The sequence below is a fragment of the Astyanax mexicanus genome, chromosome 9, assembly GCF_023375975.1.
Source record: "Astyanax mexicanus isolate ESR-SI-001 chromosome 9, AstMex3_surface, whole genome shotgun sequence".
Classification (NCBI taxonomy): domain Eukaryota; kingdom Metazoa; phylum Chordata; class Actinopteri; order Characiformes; family Acestrorhamphidae; genus Astyanax; species Astyanax mexicanus.
Window position 1 is genome coordinate 20,171,077 of NC_064416.1, and position 26,942 is coordinate 20,198,018.

Genomic DNA, 26,942 nt, shown 5'->3' on the forward strand with positions numbered 1-26,942 from the left:
AGTTTCACAAACCAGTGGCACGTACATCCACCCGAAGCAAGTCAGGGGTTAAGTGCTTTGCTTCAGGGCACAAATGCAGAGGCGATCCGTTGGGATCAAACCCATGACGTGTTGAATCACGGCCAAATTCTCCAGCTGGTGGCCTCACATCGCCCTGCAAGTACACACTGACCTACAGAAACACAAGCAAGCCCTGTAAAACTTAACACATCCGCATGGATCGATGGGTGGGTGGATAGAAATAAATAAATAAAAAAGAAACAATTAAGCAAACCTCCAATTACGCCAAGTGGGTGTTTAATTAGAACCAACAGAGGAATTGTATATCTCCCTGCAAGAGGCTAAATTAGTCTTAGCACTCTGCACGTGAAGATGTGCTGTGAACGTTAGCAGTCAGTTTGGGCGAGAGATGCGCGTGTTGTTTGTCTTGTTAAAGTAAACACATCCCTCTAGCATCTCAATGAGGAAGTCAAATGGCGGAGGCCGAGAAATGATACTGTTCTGTCTGTCTGTTTCCTGTTTCATTACCGCTCTGACACGGCAAATTATCTCCAGAAGCTAATCAGTCACTGATGGTGTGGTGCCTCTCTGGCAGGCTGATTCTTTGAAGCTACTGACGTCTAAAACCTGCAGTTTCATCAGCAGCTTGAGAATTTGATGATTGTTTAGTAAAAAAAATGCAGCATTTTATAGAAGTAGTCAGAATTTGGTAAAATGGTTAATGTTTCATATAGTGATTGCCAAAATGTTGCCTGATGTCTTAAAGCTTAAACTTTCTACAATCAACCACATAAAAAAAACACTGCAAACTTCCAACTCTAATTCTCTGTGAATCCCCCCTAGGTAAGTACAACACTGTGGAGTAGAAACAAAACCCAAACGCGTATCTTATCCAGAGTTTGCAAAGTTGCGATTTGTATCTGCGTGTTTCTGTCCTTGGTCTGGCCTGCGTGACAAACTTTCCCCAATTTTTTATAAACCCAGTGTCATACCTGACTGGGATCAGGCAGAGAGAGAGAAAAGGGAGACACTGCTGGGATGGAATACGAAGCAGTTGTGTTTATTAAGAAACACAGGAATAATATAAAACTCAAAAATGGAAAACAAATGAAAACACAATGAACATGCAACAATAACTAACTGGGGAAAACTAGAAACAAACTTAGAAACTGACAAATAAAATGGGACTGGGCAAAGTAAAGAAAAAGCTGATAAACGGGAGAAATGGAAAACGGCCAAAACAATAAAACCAGGAAGCGGCCAAAACAATAAGACCAGCGCGTAGCGCGGTACAACGGGGAAAACGGGACAACTAGGCTACAAACTAGAACGAAAAACTACTAAGCAGAGCTTAGGGAAAACGGCTAGACTGAAAAACTCAAACTGGGCAAAGAAACAAAATAAGAAAATATAACAGAAAATACTTAGGCAAAGGGGACTCCGGGAAAACGGGAAGACAGGATCGTCTGAGAGAACGCTTTGTAAGACAGCTAACAGGCTGGAACCACAGGGAACCACAGACCATGATAGTGACCATTACTCGGCGAAAAGTGGAGGAGAGCAGCGTGCTTTTAAGCTGCTCTCCGCAGCTGAAGCCAGTCTGTGATCAGGGCTGAGCAGCCGTGTGTGTGTGTGTGTGCTCTGAAGGAGCGGATGTCTATACTATATGGGCATAGTGCTCTCTCAGAGAGTGCCGGAGGGGGGGCGCGGTTGCTCAGGCCTGACACCCAGCCCACTACAGAAAGCCCTAAAGCTGAAGTTAAGAACTATACCATTAAATTCATTCAAAACCATGCATCACGCTGCTATGCTATGCCCATCATAAAAAGAAAATCAATGAATTTCCCTATTTCCTATCAGAATAGGAATAATAGAATAATAAATAATAAAAATGGAGAAATCCAAATTAGTGTTTTTTTTATGGGAATTTTTCCACTCCACATTAATCTGCTTAGTTCTGAACAAACTCTGCAGAATCTTAATCTTAAACTACAGAAAATACTCTAATGGAATTTGATGTTAAGGTGAAAAGAGACAGCTGATGAATAAGTCAGTAGTCTTAGAGACACAGAAAGGTGCTAACCAGGCTGCTGGCGTGACACGTGGTCAGCACCGCATGTGGAGGGGGAAAAAAAGGTGAAATCGGTGGGTCCATGTGGCTCCACAGGGGCGGAAAATTGTGTCCAGCAAAGCGTGTAGGGTGCGCAGAGGATGTGACAGGCTGGACATGAAATCCTAATGAAAATCATATCCAGTGCCATGCATATTTCCTCCTCCTGCACGCCGCAAACCTGCCTACACACCACAACCTGCCCGCAGAGGCGACTGGTCTGAGAGGAGATAATCACACGTGCCAGGGGTTGCCTTACAGTCAGTGTGTGTATGTGTGTGTGTGTGATAAAGAGAAAGGCTAATTTGTCATTAAGTGCAGAAATAAGCATCATTATTAAAAACAAAGATTATTACGGTCTTACACTAAAATAAATCGCTGAACATAATTAACATAATTATGCCAAACATTTTCGCAACCTACACAAATAATATATTTGCTATACAGAATAAACCTGATACCACTCTAACATGGACTCAACCATCATGGCTTTGATTCGGTCGTAAGCACGAGCCGAAGGCGAGTGCCGTAGATCATCAGGTTACAGGTGCCTTAGAATGTCCAATTTTATTAATATCTTAAAAAAAATATTAAACTATGAAAGTTCACGAAATCCCTGTGTCTGTGTCTCTGTATGCTTCCTGACTGCCGGCTCATGGTGGCCACGCCCCTATCCCCAGGGGCGCTGTCACACTTTCCATTCATAGAGATCAGCATCTTTATAAGCATTTTAGACTCTATCAATGAGTAATACAATGAGTAATATAATGTAATATAATATAATGAAATATAATGAGCTAATAAGCTAATGAAATATTTGAGATACCTATGATTCATTGTTAAGACTAATAATAGCATGACATAAATATAGTGTGCATTTATAACCAGACAGCTGTGTCAGTCATATTGCAATGTGCAATCAGGGACTGAGTTTCTTGGTATTGACATAACACATATTAATATAATATCAATACAGCTTATGATGCATTATGATCACATTGACATTCACAACACATTATAAACATGGCTTTAATATGTTAAGTATTATTATAAATCTCTATAGTCATGTTTACAACACCTATTAAACGCATTATAATATGTAAGATAGTTTTCAGTTTTCAGGTTTCAGAAAAGTTCCTAAAATGCAGGCTAAAAAAAAAGTACCTCAAGAAAACTCAGCACTGCAGTGAGAACCATTCACACCTCACCCTTAAGGAAAACTAATGCTGTATGCATTATCGATGTGACATTCTCTGTTGAGCTTTCTGGCAGGGACAGGTATGTGACAACCCTTGGATTCCTCAGGAATGAGGACACTGGAGACAGGAGTAGGAAATGCAGAGAATTTGCTTTACAGAACTCAGCGTTCCGACTGAATAAGGCAGCGTTCAAATGACATTTTGATATGCATGGATCTGCACTGCTGGGTTGTTTGTGGGCGTGTTTGTGGGCAGAGATTGATGCGAGCAGGAAACTCATTCAAACATGATTGCTCATAAAACTCGGAGCGGCTGCTCATCTGTCCATCAAAGACAGCAAACAAGACGTGTGTTTTATATTTAGGCCGGTCGCTGTCCTGCTGGGTCTTCACAGCTGGACTCTGCAGCCCTGGATATTTCTCTTACCTTTAGTTCAGAATAACTATGAATAACTTTTGACTTGAGCCACGCCTCATTGTGTTTTCTATTGGCAAAGAGGCAAAAGATTGTTGTGTTTGGGTACTTTTGGAGACACAGACCAAGTTGAACGTAGTTATAAATGAACAACTAGCTGACACTGAAATCTGAAAGCCTCACTGAGACATGAGCATGTCAAACTACTGTACAGCAATTTAAACACTTTTCTTTATGAAATCAACTTTTTAATAGACTCTTTGTGGGTTTCCTGTTCTGCTTGACCTCATCTCATAATGGACATTATTGGGTATAGTATAGCACAGTTCGGGGTGATCAGTCAGGGGAGGTTAACTCTGGATCTGTGCACTTAGGATTGGCTTGGCTGGACCAACTCTGGTTTTAAGAGGCAGAGGTTTGGTCAGATGGTCTGAGTTACACGCAGAGAGGTAATAGACAGGGAGGGGAAGTGGGGCTCTTTTTAGAGGGCTCTCTCTATCGCACTCAAGCTCTCGCTTTTTCTAACTTTCTTTTTCTTACTCATCTCATGTTGCCGCTTATTCTCACTCTTAATCTTTCTTCCTTAGAAAACTTCTTCATAATCTTCATAATTTACATTTATTTTATTTTTATTATTATTTTTTTATTTCTAATTTTTTCCCATTTTCTTTACACCGCCAATTACCCAACCCACTCAGTAGGACTCCCCCTATCACTAGTAATGCCCCAACACACCAGGAGGGTGAGGACTAACACAGGCTTCCTCCGATACATGTGAAGCCAGCCACCGCTTCTTTTTTTGATGCAGCATTGCCGAGCAGCCAGCGCTTGGAGGAAAGCGCACAGATGCCCTGTGCTGCAGACATCACCCTAGGAGTGATGTGGGGAGAGAGCGCCATCTACCCACCCGGAGGGAGCAGGGCCAATTGTGCTCCCTCTGAGCGCCGGCAGCTTGATGACAAAGCTGCATGAGCTGGGGTTCGAACCTGCGATCTCCCGCTCATAGCTCATAGATTGTACTAATGTTAATTACCAATACATACTTCCTTTGCTGTGGGGCTGTATTATCTATAGAAACATAGTTAAGATTGGTCTGTATCAGCTGACAGTCAGCCTTAATGTACATCAGAGCATCCCTTTTAATTACAACATTTATTATTACATTAAAAATAAAAATGTAAGGGGCGCCAAGTGGTCCAGCGGTCTAAAGCTAATAAATGTTGTAATTAGCGGTCTAAAGCGGTCTAAAGCTAATAAATGTTGTAATTAAAAGGGATGCTCTGATGTACATTAAGGCTGACTGTCAGCTGATACAGACCAATCTTAACTATGTTTCTATAGATAATACAGCCCCACAGCAAAGGAAGTATGTATTGGTAATTAACATTAGTAAAATCTAGTAAATCTAGTAAAAACACTGTTATTATTATTTTTAGTGAACAGTAAATATTCTACACTGGTTTATTTTGTTTAGTAGCAACTTTTTAAATGCAATCCAGACTGTTCTCCTACATGGTTCTCCAATGGTGGAACAAACTACCTTTTACTACCAGATCAGGAGCGTCCCTCGCTATCTTTAAAAACTCCTGAAGACAGAGCTCTTTAAAGATCACCTACTCATCTAACACCTCTAACAAACTAACTACGTCTAACCATATTTTCTTCTGACCCTCCTCCTCTATCCGACTGTTTCCCTTTTTTGCTTTCTATAGGCCCTGTTTAAAATGTTTTTTTTTTGTTTTGTTTAACCTTGAACTTTTATGTCCGCTACTGCTAAATTTACATAATTATTGTAAGACGATTTGGTCAAATGTAATGTGATGTCATGTAAAAATGTCTGTAAAAATGCTTCAAACTATGAGCACATGAACATGCCATGAACAGCCAGAGCACAAGACCCACATATATTGTGCTAGGTTATTAAATGTCACTGTAAAATAGTTCCAAGGGCTCTGAGCTGTTTTGTTACCAAAACAGCAGCAACTGATAATTATTTATGTTAATAGCTACAACCAATTGCTTTAAAAGCCATTTAAAAAATGCCTGAATCAGCCCTGTTCCTGATCCACTGGATAGGATTGTGATATCCTTAGCAATGAATGTTGCAATCAATGTTGCATAAAAATGTTTCTGTTTAATAAAAAAACTTGATTTTTCTTTTAAAGTACAAACACAGTATTTCACATACAACCACTGCAGTAAGTGAAGCTCTGCCCAAGTGAGTTCACTAAAGCAGAAGCACCTGGTCCACTTAGACACTATTAATATCCTCTCCAGCACTGGCTAGTCTGACTCCAAACATAGCCCACTGCCTCTTGGCTCTCCTCTTAATGAAGGCAACCTTTAATTAATGAACTTCTCACCTCACACACCAGACTAAAGAGAGGAGCTTGAGGAGTGAGCTCAGAAGATCATCCAGCGGAAGCGCTCGAATCTCTTAACAAGAGCTTCACCAGCTTTCTAAAAATAAAGCTGAACTTTGAACTTAAAAAAAAAAAAAGCAGAAAGCTGCACTGAAAAGAAAACTTCTGCTTGGTTTTACAGCAGCTCGGTGGTCCGGCATGATCCCCTGAGTCGCAACACTGCTTTCTTAAGCAGCTGATTTCAGTGGAGGACCACAGCCCCATGCTGAGTGCACTGCCACGTCCCCTGCCGCTTAGACTCCACATCACACAGGAACAGGCCAAGTCGCTTGACACACAATCGCACACGGACTCACACACACACACACACACACACTTTTAAAGTTCTTCAGATTCACATCGACCCATTCCCTCCCATCCACCCCACTCTTCTACAACAATTTTTTACCCCCTACAGTTGCCCAGAAACACAAGCCCAAACCGTTACCCAAAAATAGCCAGGCAAAGCTGCTTAATGACTAACACTCACAGATTTTTGATACGCTAATCAACCACCCGTCCCTGCCACATGAGCATCATGCCAGGGGGCTTTATATAGCCGAGCAAAAAAAGGTTGCTGCAGCATTGAGGATTCGCCTTCCTTTCTCGGGCGAAATGTACGCGCCGCTTCAAAGAAGGTTAGGTCTTTATAGGAAGATAGGCTTAGTGCTCAGCGAAAAAGGCCTGCCACAGCTTTTCATATTCTCAAAATACACCCCATTACAGTACTGCGCTCTTCGTCTACTAATGATATACTGTATGCAAGCCTCTGCATACACTTAATCCATATGCAGAGCTGGAAAAAACACTAATTACTTTTGCTTCAGCTAAAAACAGACAAGGGAAGCTGAGCCTACAAGCTGGCCCGGATTGAATGCATCGCTTTTAAACACAATTCCAAATTAGATTTCAAAGTAAACACGTTTATAAAAAGGCCTGTGTACTTTACGTAAGTATTATACAGATATTTAGGGTGAGCTTAGCAAAAGTAGGACCTCAGGTAACGAGGGACAGATAAGCTTCGCTCTGCACCAGTGATCCAATTGTATTAATATCTCGAAAAAAAACTAAAATTTTAAAAGTTCATGCATTCATACGTGCATATGAACTTGATTGACATCCCATTCTTAACCCATAGGTTTTAATATAATCAATCCACACAGCTTTAACTCTTCTGGGAAGGTGTTTATCTGAATTTTTGACCATTCTTCTAGAAGATGTTGGACAGGAAGGCCTGTCTTGCAGTCTCCTCTCTAATTCATCTCAGAGGTGTTCTATCAAATTGAGGCCAGTTAATTTCTTCCACACCAAACTCCTTCTTTCATGTCTTTTTGAATCTTTTGAATCTTGTTTGTGCACTGCTGTGCAGCCATGTTGGAACAGGAGGGGACTGCCCCCAAACTGTTCCTGCAAAGTTAAGAGCATGAAATTGTCCAAAATCTCTAGGTATGCTGAAGCATTAAGAGTTTCTTTCATTAGAACTAAGGAGTCAAGTCCATCTCCTACAGAAAAAAAACAACCCTACACCATAATCCCCCCTCCACCAAACGTTACACTTGCAGTCACACAAGTACTGTTCTCCTGGCAACCGCCAAACCCAGACTCATTCATCAGATTGCTAGGCAGAGAAGCGTGATTCGTTACTCCAGAGAACATGTTTCCACTTCTTCTGTATATAGTCCACTGCATCCGACACTTTGCATTGCTCGGTGATGCAAGGCTTGGATGCAGCTGCTCGGTTCGGGGCTCAAAATGCATCCACAGTGGCAGCAGCAGCGGCAGCACTGATTAATATTCACACACATATTCATATTGCCTTATGCCTCACTTCATGGAAACGTTTTTTTTTGCACTCTCACTTTCTGCTGTTCATCGCTGTTTTTACTACCTGTCGAAGGGGTGTTCGCACTCATGTTCAAACTCATCATCAAGATTTTCAAACATGTTTGACGTGCTCGGGGTGTCTGTGAAATCTTGCAGTCTGGGTAAACCGCAGCCGCATTCACACTACATAAGCATTCACAGAGCTGTCGTTAAACTGGAGGGGTTTCTTGCACATCTCAAAAGTGTGTCTTAAACAGGAACACTGGGGCTGTGATTGTTAAACAGGCACTTAACATTAGGTCTTAAAAAATCTCTCACTTTAAAAACAGCAGATGATTTGATATATGTCTTTGGGTGCAGGGTGGTAACAGAATGTGATTTGGTTTCTGTTCAGAAGATTAGTAACAGTAGTGAATAATAATAATTAGTGTTGTCACTAGAGGTGTGCCAAAAAATCGATTCACATAAGAATCTTGATTCTCATTTACTACGATTCAGAATCGATTTAAAATGTCCCAAAATCGATTCTGAGGGGCGGGTTTTAGACTGATTTTGGGCTGGGTATTTTTGTTGGACCTGGCAACCCTGGGGATAGGGCTTGTCCCTTCAAACGGAGATCTTCCAGACACACACAGAGCGTAGGTGTTTGAGAATCACCGGTAAGATGGCAGAACAAGCACTATATTACCTTAGATTAACGTGTAGTTTCAATGTTTTATGGCAGAATGCTTCATAACAAGCATAAAAAAGATCGCTAGTAGTTAGTTTCAGTAACTGTTAGCTAGCTAACTAGCTAACTTTCCAGTTCCACCTTAAATAACGCTACAGGTGGCAGCGGGCTGCAGCATTTAAGGCGGAACGGAAAAATAACAATAAGCTAATCAGAGCTAATTTCAGCTCCTCATCACAGAGGAATTAAGGAATGGACAATATGAATTAATTTCTCCACCTCCTGCCCCCTTTCTGAAGAAATACAACGACCTTAAAGTTAACTAGTTAATCAGCAGCTGCTCCTGAACTTTAGCGCTTCACTGCTATCATCACATCAGCCCAGCAGCGTCACCTACACACCACCGCTAGTAGCCTGGTAATAAAGCAGTGTTATTTATTATTTATTTATTGTTCATTAACGTCATTGTGATATCCCAGTGATTTCTCTGTCACTGAGGACCCACATTCCTGCACATTTTATTGTTTTTGTAACACATTACTTGCTCCAGGACCAGTGTATATTATGGAGGGTTTTTTTTCAATAAGATTCATAAGCCAGAAGCAGAAATTTTTATAATTCAAATCGTTTTGAATCAAAAATCGATTTTGAATCGAATCGTGGCCCCCAAAATCGGAATCGAATCGAATCGTGAGATAGTAAACGATTCCCACCCCTAGTTGTCACCATGTGTCTTGTTTGTAACCCCGCCCCCAGGTGTTCCTCACCCTCTCTGTGTGTATATATATATATATATATATATATATATATATATATATATCCCACAGTTTGAGTGTTTCCTGGTCGAGTCTTTTGTATCTTTGTGTGTGCGTGCACCTTATAGTCTCCGAGTTTCTTGTATCCAGGTCTGTTGATAAGTGTTCCATAGGTTCTATGTTTGTGTGTCTAGTGTGTTAGTCTTAGATCTCAGTCATGTTCCAGCTATTGAGTTTCTAGTTTTCTTTGTTTTGCTGAGTCCTAGTTCTAGTCTTTGTTAAAGTAACAGTCCCAGTCTTGTTTTAGTTTTTGCATTACCTGTGTTTGCTTTCTGTTTTGCTCAGTCTTGTTTGTTTAATTTAAATATAATATCTACAATATAATATCTTACGTTTGTCCTACTCATCCGCGACACCCGATCAAATTTTGATTTTGAGTATCAACCAATACTAATCCCGAATACTTTGGCAGTGCAGAAAAAAGAACAAACACAACCAAGTTGTCTGCTAAGGTACTAAATAGCCACAGAAATGATTTCCATTTAAATATGCATCTTTTTTTAAATTAACAAACTTAAAAATGTCACACAAAAAAAAAAATCTGTGATTAATCATAATGATCTCCTGATCTCCACAATAGAACTGTCTGAGGTTGAGTGAAGATTAAGAAAAATTGGGGAAAAAACCTGCATTAACAAGATGCTGGTAAGACAGGTAAATCATGAGCCCATATGACTGCCAAGAACCTGCATAAATATCTTGCTGTGTTAAGAGAGGGTGGTGTGCTGTTCCACTGTGCAGTGTTGCTTGCAAAAATGTAATACTAATGGACAAATCATAAAGATCTTTGATCTGGGGTTGCTGGCAATTCTGAACAGATGAGAAAGGGAGGAGGAATCAACACCACACATTTCCAGATTATCCATGCAAATCTATGAAAAGTTAAAGCTGAAAACCAATGGCATTTTTAACAGGATAATGGTTTAAAATGTACCCCCAAGCCCACTATATACTTCCTGGAGAGGCAAAAACTCAACATTATGAAGTGGTCCTCAGAGTCCCCTGATCTAAATACTGTATCAAAGAAAATTGTAGATAGACAAGCTGTTGATTAGTAATATACAACACTCACCATGTTGTTTCTCCGAGTGCATTAGCGTAAATTAGCCGGAAGGATTCGCTGAGTGAAGTCTACAAATTATTGAATGCTACGATTGGTTGTTCAAAAGCCTAGCCATGTGACAAAAGCTTAATCAATTTTTGCTTCCTTTCTTTTACAAGGAATGTGAGAATGCCAGCCAGATCAATTGCCAAGCATTTGATGGAACTTATTGAATTAAACTGCGCCAATCACTGGCATGTTGCCTTGCGCACAATCCATTCTACAGTATAGAGGAATGTAGAGCGAAATCACGAAGACGGGAGATGAAGGAGAGATGGATCGTGTTTATAGGAAAGCAGCTGAAGTTCAGCTTCTCAGAACGAAAGCCAAGACTTGGCAAAAAGCTCATTCTTCTGACTCTGCTGCTCCATAACCCACCAATAAAACCACAGGCCTGTCTCTTCCTGCAGCTGCGTAGGAGGTGCTCCTCAGGCAGCTCTAGCATGCTCACTTTCTTTTCTTTTTCTTTTTTTTCTAGCAGAGTGGTCAAACGATGGCGCTGATCCTTTGAGAGGCAAAAATTAAGGGTTTACAACGCAATCTGTCTTCACAATAAATTGGCAAGCACCAGTCGCGCTCGGGGATTGATGTCCAGGCTTTACAAAGACTGCACTTCTCACTTCTCACTGCTGGCCCCTCTAGAATCTCTGGCATTCTGTCGCCATCTAGGTGGAGAGAGGCGGTAGTGCAAGTGGAGGGGAGGGGGGGCACCGGGCAGAGATTGATTCACCAGCTCTCAGATGTGACACTTGGTCTGGGTGACGTGCTGGGGATCAAAGCGAATTAAAGCAAGCACAAGGAGCAGGAAGAGAGAGGGATGATACATCGCAAAGAAAGAAAGTAGGGAGGAGAGGTTATGCCGGATGCCGGCCCCTCTGATTTAAGCTCGCTTCTCTCTTATATCCGAGACCAATGAGGAAAGGAGCAGTTAGCAGAAACATAGTGCAGCAAGGAACAAACATGACCCCCTGCCCGTGGCTTAGTGGGGGTAGAGGAAGCCAGACAAGACACTGAGATGGATGAGGGCTAGACCCTCAGTTCAATCCAGCAAACACAGCGTCTAGGATTACTCTAAGGCCAGGCTTCAGTTTCCGGCCTGAAAAAGACAGTAAATTGATTCCCAGGACTGTAAGCACAGTAGAGCTGCACAGTATGGACACAATACTACAGCTGTGATTACACTGGTACATATGGCCATATGTCCTGCAATAGACTGAGAGACTGAGTTTGAGATTGGCCAGTATTGTTTTGACCAAGATAGATAAGTTAGATTTGATGGAATACTAAAAGAAGATTCTGGGCTCTTTCGCAAAATGGGGCTCATTTTTTGTGGGTTTACTTTCATACACAACCTTTTTCAGCTCTATTTAAACTGTGGATTGATTGCGTAGTTCTATGCAGAACTTTCCTGCATGTAGGTTTGCGAAACATATAGGTTTGTCTGAACAGGCTTTAGCCGTTTGCGATTCACGTACTTTATTATTTCATTTTCCTTGGATGTGAACACTCAAGCACAGAGGAACAATGCTCTTGGGATGCATGGGATTTGACCATGAAGATACACCTCAAAATATGGAGCAATTTTTTACTTTGCAGACCAAAACAAGAATTGCATTCTTTACCTTGCTGGAATTATGTGCAATCACCTCAAAAAAGCTGTGCTTATTACAGTGACCTTCAGTTTCATATAAGTGTGGCTTTATTAGGCCTATACTGGTGCAAAACAGTGAAAGTACTGGACTTTCAAATGCCTAGCCATAATTAACGCACTTAGTTGAACCAATCATGCAACCCCACACACAGCACAGGGATCAGATAGTTTTCACATCTGCAGCTAACCACAATAGGGTTCACTGAATGTTAACCCCAGATCACTGATTTCAGGAGAACCAGAGATCAGTGCCCTTGACCACTTGACCAAGCTTACCAAAGCAATCTAGTGCAGAATGTAAATGCAGTTGTAAAAATGTCCTAATCCCCAATCATCTCAGAAACAATCCTCTTGTTTCTCATCTATGATTGGTCAAGATGTTTAGTGCACCCAGCAAAAGCCATGGTTTGGATACTAGCTAGTACCATGAATGGCTAATATCCTAAAGCCCCACATATTACTTAAAATATATATCTTAAAGTGTCTAAAGAGTCTAAAGAGTAAGGTGCAGCACATCAGCTGCCGATGATAACAACATAGTTAGAGAGGTTGTTGGAGGAGCCTGACTCACCTAAACCTCAGACAAGTTTATCAATGTAAAGGATCTTTAAAAAGATCTAAAGACAGTCTAAAATCAGCCCTTCCTCAGTCTGCAAAATAATGATCTTCAAGTGTGACCACCCGTTTGCTTAAAAGCCATTAGATGCATGTGTGATCTTATCTAGCAGCACTGTGTGGAACAGCAGTGGTCAGCAGAACAGCAGTGACGGACACCTCGGCACACATATGCACACATCCGATCATAAATAAAAGTGATGCAGATCTGTGTGTCTTCCACTTATCGCCAGCCTGTCATCAGTCTCAGTCACACCTCACACTGCGCTCCTCTCAGCCGCGCACACAAACAAGCCTCGACAGGAGTGCAGGCAGCCTCCCTGCTAAGCAGTCATCAGCCCACCCATTAGTATTCTCTGGCCTCCTTTAAACACCCAAGGGAATGTGGAGCATACGCATCTCCAGATAAACATGCAGCATGTTCACCGTGACATTTCTCCCCATTCACAGCCAAATCAGTCGCAGAGGTGCAGAGAGAGTGCGAGAGAGAGAGAGAGAGAGAGAGATAGAAGGGGGAGAGAAAAAAGAGATAGGTGTGAAAACTAAGAGGGAAATCAGAAGGAAAAGAAAGACCAAGGATAGAGGGAGAATACAACAGAGTGAGGGGGAAGAGCCACAGAGTGTGATAATGAGAGAAAGAGAGGAAAAAGTGAGTCAATAGAGGCAAGAGAGAGTGATGAAAATAAAGAAAAATGAAGAGATAGTGGACAAAAAGTGAGTGTGCCGAGTAAGGAAAATAAACAAGACAAGATAGAAAGAGGAAGAGGAGTAAACAAAGACAGATAGAGTGAGATAATGATAAAGAGAAGAAAGGAGGACAGAAGGAGTGAGAGAACACTAAAATGAATAAAGGGAGCCTGAGAGAAAAAGAAAGACAAACTAGACAAAAAGAAAGAAGTAGATTGGCGCAGAGTAAGAGAAACTGAATGGAGTGAGAAAAGGAGAGTCAAAAAGGAGAGAGGGAAGAAAGGAGAAAGAGAAAGAGAGAAAAGGAAGAGAAGGGTAGAGAGCAAAAAATAAAAGAATAAACGAAGAGAGAGTGTGGAAAGAAAGAGAAGTGAAAGGTGTGAAAGTGAGATAAGGAAAACGAATGATGCAGTGTACAGAAAGTAAAGTGTGCAGAAAGTAAAAGAGAGGAAGACAGAGTATGACAGAGGAAAGACGTTAAAGAAAGGGAGAGAGAGAATGAGAGAGAGGGTCAGAGAGAAGGTAAGAGAGATAAAGAGAGAGAGAGAGAGATAGTGAAAGGCCATGATTGTGTCAGAGTGCCTCACAGCAATAGTGCTTGTTTACCAAATCAGGAACAAATACACACTTACAAGGAGAGAGAGAGAGAGAGAGAGAGAGAGAGAGAGAGAAATGGTGAATGAAAGCAAGAGAAAGAGAGAGAAGAAGAGAGAGAGAGAAAGTAAAAGAAAGAGCAATCTAAATACAGAAGTAATCAGGATCAGATCAATGGGAAGCACAGTGCCACACTGAGAGTGATCCATTTTTTACCAGTATGACTCAGACCCATTACCATTCTTTCCACTAGTGTCTGAGTGAGCTCTTGTAAAGTTTTATCAAAAGTACACTTTGTCCTACACTATATACAGGTGCTGGTCAACGAATTAGAATAATTTGAAATAGTGCAATCATGAAATTCTTTGAATGCATTTTTTGTGCAGAAAGCAAATCAGGTGTTCACCGCACCTGTCCTACTCGTTAGACTAATCACAGAACTCGTTACCTGGAAAAAAAAAATTGCTCAGCTGAGCTTTCCAAAAGGCCCATTTAGGCCATTTAACTGTGACACTGTTGTTTTATTGAATTAGAATAATGGAGAAACCGTTTCACTGAATTAGAATAAATGATCGAATTTTTGTTTTCTGTGAAGAGTGTTCACTGTGCAGTATAAAGTCAGGGTTGAGTAGAATTTCTAAGTTGTAAAATCAATCATGGGTAAGCAGCGTGACCTCTCAACCGGAATAGTGGCTCAAATTCAAGCCCTTCGCCAACAAGGCTTGATCCAAACTAAAATTGCTGAGCAGCTCAGCATCAGCCAGTCTTCCGTCTGCAAAGCTCTCAAGAAAAACTGCAGCAAACTGTTCCGGCGTCCGAAAAACTTCTGCTCGCGACAACAAGCAGCTGAGAAAGATCGCAGTCAGCAACCGGTTCAAGTCCACTTCCGAGCTCACCGACTTGTGGAACAAGCAGACCGGCACTGACGTCTCCAGATCAACCACTTACCGTCGTCTGCGCGAACTCGGCTTCAAGTCTCGCGTTCCAGCAGTAAAACCGATGCTGAACAAGAAACAAATGGAGAAACGGCTGAAGTGGGCCAAAGAACACGGCGAGTGGACTGCTGAAGACTGGCAGAAAGTGGTCTTCAGTGACGAATCACGCTTCCGCATCTCCTTCGGTGACCAAGGTCCTCGTGTCTGGCGTCGTGGTGGCGAAACCTACAACCACGAGTGCGTGAAAAGATCCGTCAAGTTTCCCCAGAGCGTTATGGTCTGGGGATGCATGTCCGCTCGAGGTGTAGGGAAACTCTGCTTCCTCAAGAAGACTGTCAATGCTGCCGTATATCAAGATGTTCTGGAAACGTTCCTGATTCCGACTGTTGAGGAACAGTTAGGCGAAGAAGACTTCATATTTCAACAGGATCTTGCACCGGCTCATGCGGCAAAGTCGACCAAAAATTGGTTCACTAAAAAACAGCTTGAAGTTTTGGCATGGCCGGCCAACTCGCCTGACCTCAATGTCATTGAAAACCTTTGGGCCATCGTCAAGCGGAAAATTCGCGACAGAAAGCCTACTACGCTGGACCAACTGAAGCAGAACATCGCCACTGCCTGGGAAGCTGTGAGTGCGGAAACTTGCGACAAGCTGGTCAAATCGATGCCACGGAGACTTCAGGCAGTCATACAAGCCAAGGGGGCAGCCAAAAAATACTGAGAAAGTGATGATTGTAATTATAATAAAAATTATTCTAATTCAATGAAACGGTTTCTCCATTATTCTAATTCAATAAAACAACAGTGTCACAGTTAAATGGCCTAAATGGGCCTTTTGGAAAGCTCAGCTGAGCAAATTTTTTTCCAGGTAACGAGTTCTGTGATTAGTCTAACGAGTAGGACAGGTGCGGTGAACACCTGATTTGCTTTCTGCACAAACAATGCATTCAAAGAATTTCATGATTGCACTATTTCAAATTATTCTAATTCGTTGACCAGCACCTGTATATATATGTTGGGGGAGTTCTTTAGTGTGAAACTGTTGTGAAACCCTTGTGGATGTGCTTTCATGAACCTTCAAGACAGCTTAAGGAGTATCAAGAAACATTTTCTTCTAAAATCCTTTTCTTTAAAGGATGCGGCTGCAATGATTAGTCAATATAATCGACAATGTTGACACCAAATTTCATTATTGACTGATCGGTAATTTTAGGGATGCACTGATGTGGGAATTCTGGTCCAGTGCCAATGCCGATATACACATTAATAACTTATGAAGAATAGACACTTCAATATACCTTAATGACTTTAAAACTAATAGAAATATATAAACTGAGTTTAAAGTAGCATGGCCAGCGTTGGTCCTTTTTTTAGCATACAATTGATATGACAGCAAGTATCGGATTGAAATATTAGCCATGAATAAAAAAGCAACTATCAGCAGATATAGATATAATTCAGGTATCATTGTGCATCCATAGCTAATTTGTATTAGCACCGCAAAACATAAAACACAATGGGCCCAAACACACTAAATCTCCATACTTTCCACATAAAGATAATTAAAATCCCCATTTCAGCTGTTACTTTCATTTAAAAGCGATGGAGCACATGGCAGAGATGATAGTTGACTAACTGACTAGTCGACTATCAAACTAATCATTAGTTACAGCCATACTTAAAGGTTCCTCAAAGGATGTTCTCCACAGTTTTAAATCAAAGAACCTCTAAAGTTTTTTTAAAGGCTTTTACCAGTGACTCTCTGGAGCAGATAAACAACTTAAATCTATTGGCACTGTGCCTGATGCCAGATGTGGACTACAAGGGCAAAAGCCCCCCAGCTTTGAGCTGTGGAGCAGAGAGAAAGAGATGGAGTCTGCATGTGGCTGTGGTGGTCATATCACGCTCCGTGTGTTTGAGCGATGGATTAGACAACCCTGGCTCTGGTTTGCAGCTTTCCTCGCAATTATCTGCCTGACGGAAGGATGAGCTCCGCAAACAGAGACAGAGAACGAGAGAAAGAGAGAGAGGGGCATGAAGACATCACGAGTATTACGCTGATGGTTCTGTCTCTCTCATGCTTCCACTGTGTCCTTGTGCAGAGGAACAATCAGACACACATGCACACACTCCAACACTCCTCACACACTCTTTCGAAAGCCCCCTCCCGCGCTCTCCCTCTCGGCGACACGCAGGAACACAAATGAGCTTTCATTTCATTTTCCCCGGACGCTCACTCGTTCAGCCAGTTACACTTAATGAATTTAGATCCAACGGCCTTCCGCTTAATTAAGCCGATACGGGCCTGGTTTCAAACGAAGGTGAGGAGCGGGCGCGGCTGCGAGAGGGATAGCTCTGTCTGATTTCTCTGCTCGCCTTCTCTCCTCAGAGGTCACAGAGGAGAGAAATGTGAAAAGAATAAAAGAAGCTGACAGAATTGACTTCCTTAGCAACTACTGAGGCTAGACAAGAATTTCAGAAAAAAAACTTATTCAACTTAAAAGAGAAACTGTGCTGAACTATTCAAGCATTGTGGCAGAGGTAAAAAAGAAATTAAGTGGAATTTGCTCATTTCTTTACCTTGTAAGGACTGACTGGAGGTAGGTCTTACTGTTGTGTACTATGCTAAGCTTATGTTGTTATGTGTGAAATCATGGAAGCAAATTCTTAGTCATTTCTAACATGTAGTTTTGACTTTGTACAACAATTTAAGCTACGTTCAAACTGAAGGAAAAAAGTGCCAAACACGATACGTTTAGTTTTACAGTATATGTGGGATGTTTTACTACATGTGTAGTAGCGTAAGTGACAAAAATACACTGAATCTGTAATTATAATAAAGATTTGGGCTACTTTGAAAAGCAAGATAGGAATAATATGAATTTTATGAAATTACATTCACTGAGGAGAAGGAAAAATGGATGACAGCAGTGAGGGAGGTTTTCAGGAGCAGGATAGTGATGTAATAGACTTTTTGGAGGTGATAGTTTAAAGGGAAATAAAAAAGTTTAAAGAAACCAAGGATGCAAAACAGATATGTGGATAAGCATTTTCTACAACAAACCCAAATACATTCTCAGGGATAAGCCCAGCTGTCAGTGTGAGGAGCTCCTTCATAATTCATGTGATGCTGGTAAAGATAATACCAAATCTTTATGTCCAGCTCTGCTATGCTGTGCATAGGTATCAAATTATAAGCATCAACTTTTCAGACTAATATAAGATACAGTAGGTCACAGCTTACAGTAGGCGTAATCAGTTCCTTTACTTAGCATTCAAAACTGGACAGTTAACATTACGTGAACAAATCTTACCAGAATATATATATCTAACATTTTTTGCTAACACAACTTTCTGACCAACCTCTCACCATCTGCTATTAATCAAAAATATTTTAAGTAGATCAATCAAAGTAAACCTGACTGGTGTGATAAATGTTAACTGTGGGTAAGAAAGGCTTTTTCCCCACTTATTTCCGCTGTAGTTAAATGGTTGGTAGTAATAGACCAGTGGGGCAACCCAAGAAATAACAGCCATTCTTTCCTCACAATTAGCATTGATTAGTCAAAGTCAACTGGACTGCAGTGCGTAATGCTAACTGTGAGAGAAGAATGGCTGATTAAATCAGCTCACAGGATTGAAACCTGCCTACACTACCTGACTACACTCTTGAATTGTAAGTATATCGCTCAGTTCTCAGCCTTAATACAGAAACTATTGTGATTTCTTTCTATCTTCAAGCTTATGAAACTTATATATCTCACTGCAGTGAAGTAAGGACTTACATTACATTACATTTGGCAGCCACTTTTATCCAAAGCGACCTACGTTTAAGGATGTACATGCAACAATAGAGGACAGAGAGGCAAAAATATTTTAGGCAGAGGAAAATTGGTTTAGAAGTAGATACTTTGTTAGAGGTGTTAGGAGAGTAAGTGTTCTTTGAAGAGCTCTGTCTTCAGGAGTTTATTAAGGGTAGCGAGGGACGCTTATAAAAGGTGAAACATGATTTTTGTCACGGTTCTGTCCAACCGCACAACAGTTTCAATGAAAGAACTGAACTATATAGGTGTGCTTAATGATAACTGTGAGAGAAGAACAGCTGTTCAAAGCAGGTCATCAGCTTCAAACCTGCCTGAACTGAGAGCAGTGCCTCAGGTTGACCCTCCGGTCCACTACTGACAGTCACTGAACCACAGTCATCAAAAGGGAGGGAGGTGTAGCTGGTCCCGGCATGACTGAGGCCTCAATTAAGGAGGGAGGAAGAGTAGAAGAGATGTTCAGAGACTGTCTTGTATTCCCTTTATTCTTTATAGAGAGCTTTATTTCACCACCCACAAGGCATCAGCATCAGCCATGGTCTACAGACCAGATGATGTAAACTCTTCAGATCTGTCTCCTATTTTAAACCCAAAGAGCTGAATAAGGGCTCTCTGCTTTGATATTACTGTCCATTACTGCAGCCCTTATGAAGGTACTTTCAACTCGCACGTCTAGCATCCCAAACAGACACAAACAAGCTTTCTTCATGATTCAATCCCATTACATCAAAGAGCGGCATATGATACACTGCCGTCTTCTTTTGCCTAGTGCGGCACATTCCAATCCTCATTCCTATAGTTTATCTGGAATCCACACACAGGGAAAGTCATCCAATCCATGACTGAGTTCTGCAATTAGTGGGGGAATTTAACTGGCCCAGCACGGGCAGGCGGTGACCTTGGCTGGTGCAGGACGCTGGGCACAAAAGAGTGAAGGGTGCAGGGAGTGTTCCATTCAGAGCAGCACTAATGACTGACTGCTCATTATCACCATCATTAACGGGCCTTCATTTATGTTATTGTGCACCACCGCAAGCTACCACATTAATTAGGGTTTAGCTTTTTCCACCCGGAGTGAACGGTTTTCAGTTTTCTCCAAATGCCAAACTCATAGGTGGGGACGCTCCAAAGAAAAAAAAAAGGCCACCACCAGTGTAAACAACCAAGAGCAAAAAGTCATTTGCAGAGTATTAAATATTCTTGTTTTGATTTTTATTAAATTTTAAATACAGTCTTTGGACATCCCTTCTAATTACAGAATCCAAATACTTGATCTAATTGCTAACACAGGTGTTGAATGGTCCACACATAGCTTGAATAATCTATTAAAAATCCCTTTCCAGTTGATTCAGACACTCTGGAGCAGCTGTACATGAGTCTCTAGTCACTATGTCCAAAACCAAGCACTGACTAAAGGGGTGGAAAGCTCTTTATTTTTGCACTGTGGACAGGGCGATATGCAATGTTACGGAAGACAATTAAATCAAACACGTCATGTTGCAATGTTTTGATTCTTCACACAAGAAGTAGATACAGAGTGTTATTATGTTCTGAGTCAGCAGCACTGTCTCTGTGTCTGTGTGAGTGACAGGCTGATGCTGCCTGAGAAATGGTAGTGGGAGGTGGAGCGGGAGGGGGAGAAGGAGCGGGCGTAAACACGAGGTAACCGCATGGGCCACATATGGCTGGGCATGTGCTTGTAAACGCAGCGGCCTAAAGCTGTGCACCTCAGTCCGACACAGTTTTGCGCAGATATTTCCAGTTACAGCCTAAATCACGCTTTTTAAATCTCCAAAAAAGGCTCTTATTGACCTTTTAAAAGGCAGTTCAAATGCCAGATTAAAAGGCCAATTATTGTTGTTTTGCTGTTTTCCTCGGGTTTTAAGTGATTGGCTGACTCTAAAGCGCTGACTCAGCTCCTGGTTTGTCCGGACCTCAGGCACAAGACTAACATTGTCAAATTTGTCAAATTTGTCCAATATCATGCAGCCCTAACTGTGAACAGGTGGAGCTATGTTGTCTGAAGTGGCGTGGTTGATTGTGATCTATCCAATCTTTCTTTTTTTGCATCACTCACAATGTGACAAGCAAGAACCTCCTCAAATCCAAAGTGACAAAGTAATGTTCAGACATACAAATCTGTTCTGATCTCAACATTTCTGATTTAAGAAACAAATCCGATTTGCCTGCAGTCTAAACGTGATTAGAGCCAGGTGTTTTTGGATCTGGACTCTTTATTATGGTAGATCTCTAGAACTAGGCCGATTCATCTCTGCTCTCATAAAAAACCCAAGAGAGCTAACTTGCAAAGTTAAGTTCCAACCTTAATCTAACACATCTGGCCCAGGTAATGAAGACCTTTAGGAATATAAGATTGGACTGGCCACTCCCTGGTTGCTTTAATGTACATTTATGCATTCATCACCAGGCCTTTATTAAAGCACTGGGATTCCATCAGTCCTCTGCATCATCCAGTAACCCAGTTCAGATACTGGAACCCATTTTGAGAGAGAGTAGGAAGTCTGGATCTTGTTTTTCACCACACTTTGTGATAAAACCACACTTCCCTTGCATATTTAGACAAAGCTAGAGTCTAAAGGCCGAAAGCTTAACAAGTTCAGCACCTTAGTGCAGGTGGAGTTAAACAAGCGGCAGGAGGTGTTAGAAAGCACCGTGCTGACATCAGACTTGTCAGTGTCTTTAACAGGGTCACAGTTGTCTCTGCCTACTGGAGATTTAGTGACACCCTTATTCACAGAACAATGAAGCTAAATATATACCGGCTCCATAGCTGGGGATGAACATCCCAGACACCGCCTTTCTGCATGGCTGCCTCTGGGCTCCGAATTGGAGTACAGAAAAAAATAGTGTGTGTATATCTGTGTGTGTTTTGTGTGTTGTGAGTATTGTGTGTATTGTGCATGCTGTGTGTGTGTGTGTACAAGTGTTATAAGTGTACATGGATGCAGTCCCACTTCCGCACCTGTTACCACTGCAATAAATAGAGTGACAAAGGAGCCCAACAGCACCTCCCTCGACCCCATCTTTCACTCTGTCACATATACACACACACACACACACACACACACATATATAAACACACCTATACACTCTCCTTCTCTGTCTCATTAAGAATGATGCATCCCAAGACCGATGCTCCTGCTGGTGACATCATCAAACAGAGTGCTACTAGGAAACTTGGAATGCCCGCCAAGCTCCGAGTCCTACAAATTCACCAGAGGGCCACTCCGAAAGGGTCAAATGTATATATGAGCCACTAAACACACTGCCAATCAGTTTCACCACATGCAGGATTATATTCCACAGCTATTGACTGGTGTACCTGACTGAGTGATGTGTTAAATGGAGCCGCCACACACCATCCCCAGACCCCCATAATTCTCCCGCTCAGGGACTTCAATCCCACTGAGGGATATCATTTGCTTTCCCATTTCTGTTTTACTTTTCCATTTCCCCAAACCTGCCATCACTGGGCTGAGGCTGTTAAAGAAACAGATAAGTAAATAAAACACAAAAGCAATAGCTTGAGACGGAGGGAGAGAAGTAGAGAGAAAGAGAGAGAGAGAGAAATAAAACAGAGACGAACAAGAAGGGAGAAAGAAAAAAACCTTAATGTCATATTGTATCCTATATCTTGGTATTATATTTTATATTATCATAATTAGTATTAATATGATAGCACATTGCAATTTGTTACCCGACCTAGATAGCTTGAAAAGAACGGCTATGCGGAATCGGGCCAAATATGGTTTATACTTGGCAACTGCGGTGTTGGCACATGTGCCGTGGGCCGATTTCTAAATAATACTGAGCAACCAGGGTGTTGGCCCATGTGTCTCGAGCCGATCAGGCTGTATTATACTCAATTGGCACTCAGCTAGGTTGAAATAATGGAAAGGGCTTGCTTTTTGTCACGTACCTTACTTCCAAGTTTTCGAGAAAGAGACAGGTTTTGTTTGGTCTGATTGTGTGAGGTGTGATTACATACATTTGTAACAATACACATCATTAAACGGTATATAGGATATACTATTTCAACACTGCCACCCTAGAACAAGTTTACTGCGATTTTGACCCGTGCTTTTTTACTTGTTGTTTTCTTTTCATCACTTGTTCTTCACTCCTGTTCCTACCAAATCCCAGTCTCCCCTTTGTCCAACAACCACTAAACTGCATGAACTCCATTAGGACAGGTCATTGAACTCTAATCCACACCAATATTGACCCACACTCATATTTTTTCTTCCAAAAAATGACCATCTTTAGTTAATATTAAAAATATTAACAACAAACTGAATAAGAAATTGAGTTGTTTTGTGTTTCTGTTTTGTATTTCTGGTGTTGTGTTTCTAAATATGGACATGCCAATACAGCTTATTAAACTGTACGGAGAGTGATAGAGAGAAAGAGAGGGAGAAAGAGAAAGAGAGAGAGATATAATCATTATGAAGTAGTGCTGCTGAGTGTCTCGTTTTAAAGCGGGGCTTTCCACTGCATTCCACTGCTGTTGGGGGTGATCACAGAGCTGGTTTTAAGATGAAACTGCTACCTACACTGTAAATTGTAGGTTTGAAACGTATAACATCAAATACAATTTAATCTAATTAACCTGGCGGTACATACTCTGCACACAGGCAGCAAAACCACTGTCCTACAGAACCGGCACAGGTCCCTACCAGACTAACTCCCAGACCCAGCCTTTCTCTCAGGTGGCACTACTGAATTATAGCATCAATATCCAAACTGTGCACATGTGCCAGATATGTCTTTTTTAAGCATGATTTCAGGTGGAGCAGAGCAGAGAACTGTCTTTCAGATAAAGCAGTTAAGACTGGAGAGTTGAGCAAAGCTTTAGTAAGTTCTCAGATTGTAAGTAAACACATCTGGCTTGAGGATGAAGCTTAGACATGTCTAAGGTTATGTCTTATTTGCTGTAACACAAAGAATCAGAATACGCACAGTTTTCTGTGAACCTACAATCCAACAGGTTTGGGTTGTTAATCTTTGATTATTATCATTAATCAATATATCATTTCCATGTAGAAATGAAAAAGCGAGCATCACAGTGTTCCGTCACAAGTTTCGCATTGCAATCAAAGCAGGTGTGCCTTTCTGGTGATGTCACCACACAGTTAAACTGTGTTGGACTGTGTTGGACTGTTCCATTTGTGTGACCAGGAGACTCCTAACAAAGAAAGGACAGTCCTACCTTCTCCACCTTAGCTGCAGTATAAGCTTTAGAATGCAGGTAATGATTGTGTCCCAATTCCCTAACAAACTATTAATATCATTACATAGTCTCTGAGTATCTAATGTGTAGTATGGATAAAAGTGTCACAGTTAAGTTTGTTCACTTTAAATACTGTTTTTTGTGAAAAAGATGCAAGGGTAAACAGCAATGGATCCAGTTCTGCTATAAAGATCAAGACGTTGATCTTTATATGTATTATTACTGTGTAGTGCGCAGTTAGCATGCACTTACTAGATTCTGAAATCTAAAAAAATGGACAGTTAATAAGCTAATTTTCTATAACTAAAAGTCTGTAAAAACTAAAATGTGCAAAGTACCAGAGCTGGCAACCACTAGTCTACTGGTGAAAACCTCTCAAAACTAGTCTTCTTCTCGTCAGATTGTATGCTCTTTTACGCATGGGTCCTTCTAGAAAAGCAACACTACATTAAAGCTGCTAAGGTACATCTAATCTGACTAACAAATTGTGATCTATCATCTGGTGGATGAGCAGACTGATTGCAATAGTAATGAGAAATGCATGAGCTCACATGCAGAGACAGATCCTGCAAGCCTCCAGAGTGAGTCACCTTCATATGGGTCACATATATGAGCTAAAAACACCCCCCCGACATGCCATATCAACTGTGCTCTGGTGTAGCTCAGACAGTAACAAAGTTAGTGATCGTGATAAGGAGCATATTTAACACAGTTTGCGAACTAAACATGTTTCTATTAATATCGGAGAATGCTTCTTCTAAACATTTCTGCCTGTACCTACAACATTCTCTTTTTTTTTAAATAACGTTTATAGATCTGGCAGAAAAGGACTGTGATACAGTAGCAATAGAAATGGTTACACAAAAACATAACTTTATGTTATGTAGAAGAATTGCATAGCATATTTACATAGCACAATTTAGACAGTAGAAGATCTGTACCCTTCTTATACAATGGATTTTTATTACCATATTGATAGGCATATATCAAAATGTAAAAAAAAAATGTTTCATTGTTGATACTTTTTATTCTTGACAAGATTTCAGAAAATAACAAATTCTGTGCTTCTGTTTGGGAGATTGTATGTCACATGCATTAAAACTTAGGTATTAGTGCTGTTATATATTAGCTGTATCAGTGCTGTTAACATTTAGGTTTGCGAAGTTTACTTCAAACATATGCAATGTTAGCGCAGCATCTTTCAAACTTGTAACATTCTATGAGAAACATTCTAATGCAACCCATTATTTTTACATGAAACATTTTTTTAGAAGGTCCTCTTTAAATATTTTTAAAACGACTGGCTGAAACATGGAAGAAGGTTCCCCTGATAATAAGGATTCTGCTGAAAACTAAGTGGTAATGCTTCATGAATGGTAGGTACTGTACTGTAAGATCGAGTATCCATGGCTTGCATAGTCAGAGGCACAAGGCGAGTGATTGACTAAGGGCAGCCCCTGCTGGTCTCTTCCTTTACGTCACATTTCCAAGTTAGCAATAAGCCTGGAATTGAAATTTCTTGATGAAAATATGGGAATGTGGGAATTGTGTGTGGAGATTCAGTGTTTACAAGCTGTTTAGGGTCTTCGTCAGACTTCAGACGGCTAGTCTCCTTAAGTCAGCAAACAAGCTGTGTGAATCTCCCTCCCTCTAACAAACACACACACACACACCGTTCACCCTAATGAAGGGAGCCAAAGGAACGCTGAACTTGGGAGCTGAGCAGAATAACGATGCGCGAATGCAAGCAGAGTTGGCTGCTGATAGCACACAGCCCGTCTCTCTCATGCACACACAAACACACATCAACTATATAGCACTGGACATACTCCTGTGCCTTTATATCAATGTAAACTGAAAATATTATGAAAAATAGATATATTTATATTTATATGCCTTCATTCACAATATATATATACATATACGCACATTCACAACTCTCTCACTCATTCACTCCTCGCAATTGAACCAAACTAAACAAATGCTACAAAAAAATAAGAAATAAAAATTAAATCCACCGCTGAAGCTCCACCGCTACCGATGCACCCACCTACAGCAACCCGAGCTAAGCGCGTGAAGCCCCGGCCAGCTGCACCAGTCACGCCGCGCCGCGCCGCGCAGTCTTTCCCCGGAGGAGAGCGCCCCAGCGCCGCGCGCCCAGGCTCGGAGCTCCCGCGGATCTGGAGGCTACTGGAGGAATCTGTGGATCTGCTTACCTGAGAGAGGATGAAAACGACGAGCACGCGCCTGCAGAACTCCATGGTGGTCAAAGCTCTCTTGTTCAAAAAAAAGGAGGAAAAAAGGTTCAAAACAGTGTGCAGCTCTGAGCAGCTCTGCTCATAATTCCCGAGTGCCAGTGCCAGCGCGAGAGTAAAGCCCCCCTTCTGAAGCCTCAGGCTGCCAACTTCCCAACTAGAGCTGCAGCCTCATCAGCAGCGCGCGCGAGAGAGGCGCCGAGTCCACGCGCAGCGCATTTATAGGGGGGATCGCGCCATCATCACACGCGTGCGTTTTTACCGCCCGGACAACTTATCAGCGTGTGATCATCATGATGATGCGCATGCATGAGTCGCGTGCATGCATGCATTTGTAATCAAGCATATTTTGCATTGCTTTGCATTGCGTTTCAATACATTTAGCCTAATAAAATAATGCAACGAGAGGTTATACAGGGGTATTTTTGACATTTTTGAACTAAACACACCCCTGACGGACAGTTTTTGGTCAAATGTTAGAAACCTTTATTTCATCACACATTAGAGCTTCAGAATTTCATTCAGCATAGTATTTTATTAGCAATTATAGCTCTAGGTGGAGGACATATGGCTATAATGTGAGGCACTACTTGTAAT

At 41.4% G+C, this 26,942-nt stretch overlaps 1 protein-coding gene across 1 annotated transcript in view; it reads right to left on the reverse strand.

Annotated features, from left to right (window-relative positions):
• Positions 1 to 26,544, reverse strand: part of cdh13 (cadherin 13, H-cadherin (heart)) — a 589,258-nt gene extending 562,714 nt beyond the window's left edge. Inside the window, exon 1 of the mRNA XM_022679628.2 lies at positions 26,307 to 26,544. Within this exon, the coding sequence (XP_022535349.2) occupies positions 26,307 to 26,351 (45 nt within the window). The 5' untranslated portion in view covers positions 26,352 to 26,544. The remainder of the gene's footprint in view (positions 1 to 26,306) is intronic.
• Between the last annotated feature and the right edge of the window lie 398 nt (positions 26,545 to 26,942).